The 11326-nt window shown below is 47.1% G+C and overlaps 1 protein-coding gene across 1 annotated transcript; it reads left to right on the plus strand.

Annotated features, from left to right (window-relative positions):
• LOC107620228 (uncharacterized protein K02A2.6-like) lies at positions 5555–6283 on the plus strand. The gene has a single exon (XM_016322422.1). The coding sequence runs from the start codon at positions 5555–5557 to the stop codon at positions 6281–6283; it is 729 nt and encodes a 242-aa protein (XP_016177908.1).

An 11326-nucleotide genomic window follows, 5' to 3' on the forward strand; every position in this document is an offset into this window, starting at 1 on the left:
ACAAAATATAATTTTATAAGAAAATTAAAAAAAAATTTAGTTACATGGTGATGTCTCCATATATAATATTTATATCTATTTTAAATTAAATTAGATTATTTGACAGTTGATTATCTATTTGATTTTTGAAATTCACAAGAGGTGCGGGAACGGTTACGGGCCAATCTAAATTCCCGCAACAGGTGTACAAATGGTAACTGTCAGCTGATATTAGGTTAGTCTATAAATAAAGCTTTACGAACACATTGTAAGCAATTCAATTCTTCTTGGCAAACACTTAGAAACCCAAAACGCTCTCAGCCCCTTGGCATCACAGAGTAAAATTGGGAATCTTAAGTAATTCCTCTGAACTCAAACACTTGTACTTTGCTTTTTTTCAGTTTTTATTAATAAAATTCTTCTACTTTTACGTCTTCTTCTCTTTTATGTTCATGTTTCTTCCTTCATCTTCTTTTTAATTTCCTGTTTGTTTCAATTTCTGCAATTTACTACGCCACCGGCACCTTGCATTTATGTTACGGACCATTATAGGTCCAGCCCAACTAGTCGATGGGTCGGGGCACCACCCCTGACCCAGGCCCAGACTACCCCTCAAGGAAAATCCAATGGGCCGGTTCCTAAAACCCAACCCGGTCGACATCTAACTTCACCACTTGCATAACCCGGCACACCACACCTAGCAAACTGATCGGGTCGGCTTCCTCGGGGCAACACCCGAAGCCTCGACCCAAAGTCCAGAATGACCTGCTCCCCCACGTGGATAGGGACAGCTGATAGGCGTCCTGGCCAGTGGGCTAGGTCATTGTTGGGCCCGCCCAGCACAGTATATAAGGGGAGAGGACAATACTCCCTGCAAGGTACACATCACCTTTCCTAATCTGGCTATCATTTCATACAGACACTGACTTGATCGTCGTAGTGTCCTTGCAGGTGGCCACCCCCCTCTCTCGTCCATCACACCACCAACTCCACCAGTCTCCAGTTAGAGACTAAGAACCCGCTTTGCGCTACTCCAGGGTCTCGCCCGCTCATCCCCTCGCAATCACCCGACCCGTCGAGCACCCGAGATCATCAGGTGGTGAACATTGGCGCCGTCTGTGGGGATCCTGGAGAAGACATGGAGCGACTCCCCACTTCAGAGGAACTCCGTGACGGAGGCAGGGCCTACCTGAGCAGGGCAAGTTCGACAGCCCGTGCCAGCGAACAGCCACGATTCTCCGTTCAGCCAAACCAACAAATCTACACCAAGACCCCCGAAAGACGTCCCTTCGGAGGAACGGGGGCCGACAGCACCAAGATCATGCAAAAACTCAGACACAGAGTACAAAATCTCAAGCAAGAGCTGGCAGCGAGGAGCCGATCTCACGGAGACATCAGCCACTCCCACGGCGATGTTAGCCGATCCCGCACCCGCGCTCGCTCCCCCTCCCGAAGACACGAGAGCCGAGAAAGGAGCCTAACGAAGCACGACGAGGCGCATACACAGGCGACCTCCCGACCTACCCAGGACAGGTCCCAGAGCCACGGGGAGTCCCAGAGAGGGAAAGACAAGAAACAACAGGATCCCATCATCATGGGAGCCACTCCCTTCTACCCCTCAATCCTCAAGGTCCGGCTTCCGAAGAACTTCGACAAGCCAACGGACATGAGGTACGATGGGATTAAGGACCCTCAGGAGCACCTCACAGCTTTTGAAGCAAGAATGAACTTAGAAGGAGTAGGCGACACGGTCAGATGCTGAGCATTCCCTGTAACGCTAGCCGGCCCAGCGATCCGATGGTTCAACGCCCTCCCACAAGGATCCATCACGACTTTTGCGGACATTTCCCAAAGCTTCCTGGCTCGGTTCACAACGCGCATAGCCAAGGTAAAACACCCAATCAACTTACTAGGGGTTACCAAAAAACCCGGGGAGCCGACCAGGAAGTTCCTGGACAGATTCAACGATGAGTGCTTGGAGATCGACGGCCTTACAGACTCAGTCACTAGTTTCTGCCTAATGAACGGCCTACTAAACGAGGATTTTAGGAAGTACCTCACTACTAATCCTATCTGGTCCATGCAAGAAATTTAAAGCGTGGCCAAAGAATACATCAATGATGAGGAAGTGAGTCAGGTTATAGCAGCCAACAAACGGCAGCTTCCAAACCCCTCAGCTCGGCAGGCCCCCCAGTTCGACAGATACAAGGAAGCTCCCAGGGACGACACCCTAGCCAAGCAACCCAAGCAACTCCTACGGGTAGGAAGGTTCACAAATTACACGCCACTTACGGTGCCCATAGTAGAGGTTTACCAACAAATTGCAGACAAGGGAATCCTATCCAGACCGAAACCATTGAAAGAGAGAATAGAAGGCAACAAAAGCCTTTACTGCAATTATCACAAGGGATTTGGTCACAAAACCAAGACTCCTTCGATCTCAAAGATGCCTTAGAGCATGCCATCAGAGAAGAAAAGTTGAGTGAATTCTCCCGGCTCATAAGAGAACCGAGGAGATGGGAACGAGAACGCTCCGAGGAGGATCGTAGCCGAACTGTCAAGCCAAGGCAAGAACCCATGGGAGATGCCAATAACCCCCCAACCTTTGTGGTCAATATCGTGGTCGGACGCGACAGCACTCCTAAATCCAAATCGGCAGCAAAAAAGGATACCCGGGTACTCTCCATCTCGACAGAAGGTCCCATCGCCAGCAAAAGATCTCCCACGATAACCTTTGGCCTGGAAGATAAATGGTTTCAAAACCTCCCCGAGAATCCTCCCATGGTGGTTACTGCGATGGTCGGGATATGATTAGTCAGACAAATCCTCGTCGACACAGAAGCTGATTCTAACATCCTGTTCAGAAACGTGTTCGACGCCATGGAGCTCAAGGAATCTGACCTCAAGAATCACCAACACGGAGTCATGGGATTAGGCAATGACTATATAAAACCTGACGGGACAATCTCTCTCCCAATCTGCCTGGGAACCGATGACGCAAGGAAATTGGTTATGGCAGACTTTGTAGTCCTCAGAGACTCCACAGCCTACAATATCATCCTGGGGAGAAAGACCATCAACGAATTCTCAGCTGTAATATGCACTAAGTTCCTGACAATAAAGTTCATAATGGACAAGGGAATAGTTGGCTCCATAAGGAGAGACCTAGAAATGGTGGTCGCTTGCGACAGCGCCAGTCTCTCCTTGAGGAAAGAATCTAAGAGGGCAGCTAGCGTATTCTTGGCAGACTTGGACGTCAGGATATAGGACAAGCCGAGACCAGAACCAGAGGGGGACAAGAAAAAGTTTCAGATAGGAAAGTCGGCATATCAGTTTACCTTTGTAAACAGGAACCTGCCCCATGAACTCAAGGGCCCCCTCATGGAGGTTGTAAGGGCAAACGGCGACCTCTTCGCATGGACACCGTCAGACATGCCGGGACTGGATCCTGAGGTCATGTCCCACTGACTAGCCGTAAAACCTGATGCCAAACCAGTAGCCCAGCAGCGAAGAAAGATGTCTCAAGAAAGGGCCGACGAAGTCGCCAGACAAACAGCAGGGTTACTAGAAGCAGGATTCATCAAAGAACTCGAGTATTCAACATGGTTGTCCAACGTCGTCCTAGTAAAAAAATCCAGCAGAAGGTGGAGAATGTGCGTTGATTACTCCGATTTGAACAAAGCATGCCCAAAAGACTCTTCCCCCTCCCCAACATCGACACCCTGGTCGACTCGGCGGCAGGATATCGTTTTCTCAGCTTCATGGATGCCTACTCAGGCTATAACCAAATTCTGATGCACCGACCTGACGAAGACAAAACGGCATTCATAACGTCAGGGGGTACTTATTGCTACAAAGTAATGCCCTTTGGGCTGAAGAACGCAGGGGCCACCTATCAAAGACTAATGAGCAAGGTCTTCCATGACCTCATCGGCAAGTCAGTAGAAGTATACGTTGACAATATCCTGGTGAAAACAGCAGAACCGAACAAGCTAATAGACGACCTCCAGGCTGTCTTCAAAGCACTAAGAAAATTCAAAGTGAGGCTCAACCCACTCAAATGCGCATTCACCATAGAAGCAGGGAAATTCTTAGGGTTCATGATAACACAAAGAGGGGTAGAGGCCAACCCAGACAAATGCGAAGTCATCCTCAAAATGACAAGTCCTGGGTGCGTCAAAGACGTGCAATGACTCACCTGGAAAGGGCCATCCCATTCTTCAACCTAATAAAGAAAGGAATCACCTTCGAGTGGACTCCAGCGTGCGAAAAAGCGTTCAACCACTTCAAAAAGATACTCTCAGAACCTCCCGTACTCAGCAAGCCTAGAGAAGAGGAGCCCCTGTACTTATACCTAGCTGTAACCACACAAGCAATGGCAGCAGTCCTTCTCCGAGAAGAAGACAAGACTCAACGCCTAATATACTTCATCAGTAAATTACTCCAAGAGGCGGAGTTGAAGTACACCAAGTTGGAAAAGTTGGCCTACGCCCTACTGACCTCATCCAGAAGACTAAAGCAGTACTTCCAAGGGCACGTGATCGTCTTGAGAACCGACCAAGCCATTCGACAAGTCCTCCAGAAACCCGACCTCGCGGGAAGAATGATGGCATAGGCAATAGAGCTGTCTCAATATGACTTGTAATACAAACCTAGGCAGGCAATTAAAGCCCAAGCCATGGCAGATTTTCTGGTAGAAATCACAGGGGAGGCCCCCGACATACCGAACACACGGTGGAAGCTCCATGTTGACGGAGCATCCAACCAAAGTTTCGGAGGGGCTGGGATCATTCTCGAAAACTCGACAGGGGTAGCTTATGAACAATCGATCAAGTTCGATTTTCCAGTCTCCAATGACCAGGCAGAGTACGAGGCTTTGATAGGAGGATTAATGTTAGCCAAAGAGGTTGGAGCGTTGAGGGTAGAAGTTAGTAATGACTCCCAGATCGTCACCTCTCAGATAAACGGCAACTACCAAGCCAGGGACACACTACTGCAAAAATACCTGGAAAAAGTAAGGGAGCTATGCAAAGGCTTTGAGGAAGTCATAATTCAGCATGTTCCTAGAGAAAGGAACGCCCGAGCCGACCTCCTCTCCAAGCTAGCAAGCACCAAACCCAGGGCAGGGAACAGATCCTTAATCCAGGGACTGGCAATCGAACCAGCAATCATCTTATGCGCATGCCAAAACCCAAGCTCCCCCTCATGGATAGACCCTATCTTCTGATACCTGGAGCACGGAGAAACAGCAACCGAACCAGCAATCATCTTATGCGCAAGCCAAAACCCAAGCTCCCCCTCATGGATAGACCCTATCTTCCGATACTTAGAGCACGGAGAAATATCCCTAGACGAGAAAGAGGCACAGGGCACTAAGAGGGAAGCTCCCAAATATATGATCATACAGGGGAAATTATACAAGCGAGGACTCCACCAACCCCTACTCAAATGCCTACGCCCCGACTAGACGAACTACGTCCTAAGCAAAGTCCACGAGGGGTGCTGTGGCCATCATATTGGAGGAAGGTCACTAGCGAGAAAAATCATCCGAGCAGGATATTACTAGCCCACAATGATGACGGATGCCCAGGAGTTCGTCAGAAAATGCAAAAAATGTCAGGAGAATGCCAACTTCTACAAAGCACCACCCGAAGAACTCAACTTGATGATGGCCCCCCGACCTTTCGCCCAATGGGGAGTCGACCTCCTAGGACCGTTCCCACCTGGGCCGGGGCAAGTGAAATACTTGATAGTAGCCATAGACTACTACACTAAATGGGTAGAAGCAGAATCATTGGCTAGCATATCTTCAGCAAATTGCCAAAAATTCTTGTGGAGGCAAGTGGTCACCAGGTTCGGAATCCCAGCAACCGTCATATCGGACAACGGGACACAATTCACCGACAAAAAGTTCAAAGGATTCCTAGCAGGACTGGGAATCAAGCAAAGATTCTCCTCAGTCGAACACTCCCAAACCAACGGCCAGTCAGAGGCAGCCAACAAAGTTATCCAAATAGGACTAAAGAAGCGACTTGAGGGAAAAAAAAGGCTCATGGGCAGACGAGCTAGCTTCAGTCCTATGGTCTTAAAGGACCACTCCCCAATCATCCACGGACGAAACCCCCTTCCGACTCACATACGAGATCGACGCAGTCATCCCAGTCGAAGTCGGGGAACCGAGTCCAAGGTTACTCCTCGGAGGAGGAAACAAAGCAATCGAAAAAGATCTGGTCAACGAGACAAGGCAAATGGCGCATCTAACAGAAACAGCAATAAAGCAAAGGATAGCCCTAAGGTACAATGACAAGGTGCTAAAAAGAAGCCTGGGAGAAGGTGACTTGGTCTTACGACGCAACGACATAGGGCTGCCAACCCCAGGAGAAGGCAAGCTGGCCGTAAACTGGGAAGGCCCTTACAGGGTGAGAGAGGTCCTCAGCAAAGGAGGCTACAAGTTGGAGAAGTTAGATGGAAGCGAGGTACTGAGAACATGGAACATGGAAAATCTAAAGAGGTTCTACTCATAAAAAGAAGCAACCACACGATCTGACGACCTCGATCCCTCCCACTAATTCCTTTTGCATCCCTTTTTACTATCTTTCACTTAATTATGCATTACATCACTTCTTTGTTAAAAAGTTCTATAATGAGTATATAATGAATGTCTTTTTGCAAGATTCACATCAAAACGAAAAAACAGCAAAAAGCAAACGGTCGACCTAACGAAAATCCGGGACTGATCACCCCAGGAACCAAAGGGACCCAAAGCAAGAATGGCTCCGCGACAAGCAACAAAAACGGTAAACCAAAAGGCCTAGACGGCCCGAGTAAGTGAAAAATAAATAATAAAAGTAAGGCCACAACGGCCCGAGAAAGCAAACAATAAACAAAACGGCCTAATATAGATAAAGTGCCAAAATGTCTGTTACAACTAAAAGGCACCTTAAACAGGCCTAGAGGTAAAAACAAATTACAAAAAGATAAGGCAAGAAGCATAAAATATCAAGACTTGAATATATCAACAATCTTCCCATCCTTAACAGTCTTGAGAGCTCCAACTTGGGAAAGATCGAGATCGGGAGCCAGCACGGCCACCTGAAGCTTGATCCCCTCCTCAGTCAACTTCACGGCCTCCTGGGCCCCTTTGCAAGCTCCTTGTTTTTCTTCTTCAAAGCAGCCATCTCCTGACGAGCAGCCTCTGCCGAGCTCTCCGCCAACTTCAGCTTTTCCTCAAATTCTTTGGCCTTCTTCTCAGCAGCAGCAGTCTCACCACGAGTAGTATTCAAATCTTTCATCAAGGCGATGTCTCGATCCACCAGCCTGTTGATCTCCTTGGCATCCTTCTGAGCCTTCTTCTCCTGATCTGACAATTTTGTCTTCAGAGATTCCTCCCGAGATCTTGAGTTCGTCAGATCTTTTTGGGAGTCCCGAAGCTTCACTTCCATAGCATGATAATTGCCCAAGACAGGCTTCACCTTCTTGGCAATAGCTGTAGCTCAAAGAAGACTGCGGTAGATCCACCTCGCCTGCCCAGAAAGGTCGGCATCACGAAAAAACTCTTCGGTGCTTGGGAGCAACTGGGATTCGATGAAGCCCCCAGAATCAAAATTCTTCTCCATAACCGAGAGCACCTTTCCGGAATCCCGTTTTCTCTTCTTAGGGTTGCTAACGACCTGTAAGTCGTCATCACCAAACCCTAGATCCTCTTCGTCAAAAGGAGCTTCCGCCTCCACACTCGGATTCCCCGAGGTGTTCTCAGAGGGGGGCTCAACCTTCTCCGACTGACCTTGGTCGGCCCCGTCAGCCCGACCGCTGCCCTCCCCGGCATCCCCCTGGTCCTGAATCGCCGAAGGAGTCGCCGAGGAGTCCTCACCACCCTCACCATCCCCTTGGATGAGATTCATCAAGTCAGCCAAAGTTTTCCTCCCACTAGCCATGGAAACTGTAAGCAAAGAAGAAGGAAAAACCAAAGGCGTGAGTGATAGAAGAGTAAAACACAAAAAATGCAAAAAGTAAAGAACTCACCAACATACGACCGGCCGGCCTCACAGTCCCCCATAACCATACGAGGGTTAAGATTTTTCTCGCCAAAAATTGCCAACAAGATATCGGCAATATTACGGTCTTCCGGACTCAACCAATCATAGGATATTTTTATCAAATAATCGGATCCCACCCCGAAGCTCCAGTAGGTCGGGATCCGCCTCTCCCCCTCGGCAGTAAGCCAAAAAGGTTGATGACCTTCAATTAGCCTAACCTTGAAAAAAGTAGACTTGAAGCCGTGGAAGGAATCCTCAAAAAGACCAAAAATCCTACGACCTTGTTGGGCCCTGAAGGACATATACCCCTTCTTCGCCTTCCCCTGGCGAGAAGGATTCATAAGAAAAAAAGGTAGAGAAAGACGTTTACAGAGGTCGGAAGCTCCAGATATTCACAAACCATCTCAAAGCACCGGATGGCAGCCCAGTTGTTCGGGTGCAGTTGCGATGGAGCTACATCGCAGCGGTTCATCAAACCCATAATAAAGGGGGAGAAGGGTAGGCGAACCCCCAAGGTCGTGAACATGGGTTCATAAACCCACAACCAGTCAATGACCCGAGGAGCCGCCAAGTTCTTCTGGCAAACACGCTCCCGATTAGCAGGGACATAAACTTGGTAAAATGCCTCCTCGGGACCACCCCCACACAAGAGCCTCGCTTGGCGCAAGTCCTGGAGGACCTCCTTTGTGACCTTGGAAGGAGTGTCCTTCACATCAGAAGAAACCCAAGCATAGTGATCAACGAAGTCAGCTAGTGAGCGCTGAGCCTGGTTCGGAAGAACAAGGCGCTCGGCCATACCTACAGCGGGGGCACCACTTAGTCAAAACGGGAGGTCGGAAACCCTTAAAACAGTAAAAACAAAAATCACCCTCCAGATACCCCTACACTAGCCCAGAACTCAAGCAAGATTCAAAAAAAATCCAGTGGCGCCCCCTCTAAAAGAAGAAGCGGCAAAAAACCCAGGCATGCATAAAGGGAAACGCACAAATACCAAAAGGAAAGAGCAAAACAAAAACCATAAAAATCAACGTACCAGAAAAGATGAAGAAGTAGGCCGAAAGGTTAAAGCAGCAACAAAAGCAAGGTGAAGAAGAGCGAGCAAGTAGTAGAAAAGAGAGGAGAAGCAAAGTAGAAGTAGGAGAAAAGAAGAGTGGAGAAATGAGGAGGTTGTAAAAATAAAAAAGGGGGCAAGGAATGTAACCGTCGAGAAGGAGCGCCAAAAGACAGGGGCATATTTGACATTTCACGCAAATTTCAAATCATGAAACGATGGGGCATTTAATGCCCCACACAGAAGCCAAGGAGGCGGTGTCAGAGACGAGATAACCACGCGTGAGAAACACGAAACGCCATCAACGAACTCCCGAGAAGAAGGACACATCCCGTCTCGGCGAGTAGGACAAACGCGCCTAGCCACGAGCTCCAAACCTCAAGGCCAGCGCGTTGGGAGCACTGTTACGGACCATTATAGGTCCAGCCCAACTAGTCGACGAGTTGGGGCACCACCCCTGACCCAGGCCCAGACTACCCCTCAAAGGAAATCCAACGGGCCGGTTCCTAAAACCCGACCCGGTCGACATCTAACTTCACCACCTGCATAATCCGGCACACCACACCTAGCAAACCGGTCGGGTCGGCTTCCTCGGGGTAACACCCGAAGCCCCGACCCGGAGTCCAGAATGACCTGCTTCCCCCACGTGGACAGGAACAGCTCATAGGCGTCCTGGCCAATGGGCTAGGTCATCGTTGGGCCCACCCAGCACAGTATATAAGGGGAGAGGACATCACTCCCCCCAAGGTACACATCACCTTTCCTAATCTGGCTATCATTTCGTACGGACACTGACTTGATCGTCGGAGTGTCCTTGCAGGTGGCGACCCCCCTTTCTCGTCCGTCACACCACCAACTCCACCAATCTCCGGTTAGAGACCAAGAACCCGCTCTGCGCTACTCCAGGATCTCGCCCGCTCATCCCTCGAAATCACCCGACCCGTTGAGCACCCAAGATCACCAGGTGACGAACAATTTATATGTTTATTTGTTACTTTTATTCCTTTTAATTTTATTTAACGTTACAATTGCGATATTGAGATACTCACGTTTTCTTTTAAACATAAACAAAATTTGAGTAAAACAACCGTCTAAATGTTACCGGGTTAATCCTAATATTTTTCTATGACCAAATTATCCATAATACTTTTAACTAATACCAATTCTACCCTAAGGGACCTAAAAGATCATTTTACTCTTTATTAATTTATTTACTTATTCTAGTTACCACTTTTTACCGTTTTACTTCTAACTTTTACTAAAACTTTTATTTAGACCCAAAAATTTATTGTAAATATATTCTTGACCGATTAATTTATATAATTACTAATTTATCCTTGATGACAGTAAGTTTAGAATTTTACTTATCTTTCCATTAAATTACATTTTTAACCCTCTTTTTACCCAAAAATAACCATAACACCCTTCTTACTTTTACACTCCATAGTATTAAAATCAATTTTCTAGATTTTTTTTAACCTTTATACACGTGACTTTCATGATCATTTAGTGGCTGGATTTTCAGGGGTACAGTTTTTCATTTTTATCCACTTTTAGTGACTTTTAAGGCTTGACACTTAAATCCCGAGTGCTCCATTAATTTTTGACTGTCCCATACATTTAATTTATAGAGGCAAATAACTTCATATATCACTCAAATAACAGTCTAGAAATAGAAAATTATCACTAAATTTTTAGAATTAAAAATCAAGCACAAAATCACTACAAAGTAGCTCATATAAGCACCGAAAACAAGCACAACCATACTCTAACTAATCCTAACCGTTACCTCTTATGTAATTCAATTAGTAAACCTTTCACACACTAGAAAAAGTGCATACAAGGGAAGAAACACAGCTGGTTATGGTGCAATTTCGTTTTTGGCCCAAAGTGTCGCAAAAACGTCGAAAGTCAACCACTTTGAGCTCGAATCTCTCTAACTCCTTAGGCATGCTCCATGGATGTTTCAAGAGGAGTTCTCTAACATAGAGGAGAGTAAAATTCATCATGCCTACTATTTTTAAAAAAACAGAAAAGAAAAGGAGAAAGAACAAGAGTTTACCTAGCCGAAATTTCGATATAAATGCAAAGATTAGCGAAAACAGGCAACCGTTTGTGCTTGTATGGTTTGAGCCCTTGAAGAATACATGAAGAACAATAGAAGAAGAGTTGAAATATGGGCTGGGGCGCAGAAAATAGGTGCAAGAATTTTCTCTCTTTCTCTCTCAAGAATTCAGTCAAAAGAGTGTAAAAATGTGTA

The sequence above is a fragment of the Arachis ipaensis genome, chromosome B10 (assembly GCF_000816755.2).
Source record: "Arachis ipaensis cultivar K30076 chromosome B10, Araip1.1, whole genome shotgun sequence".
NCBI classification, from domain to species: Eukaryota; Viridiplantae; Streptophyta; class Magnoliopsida; order Fabales; family Fabaceae; genus Arachis; species Arachis ipaensis.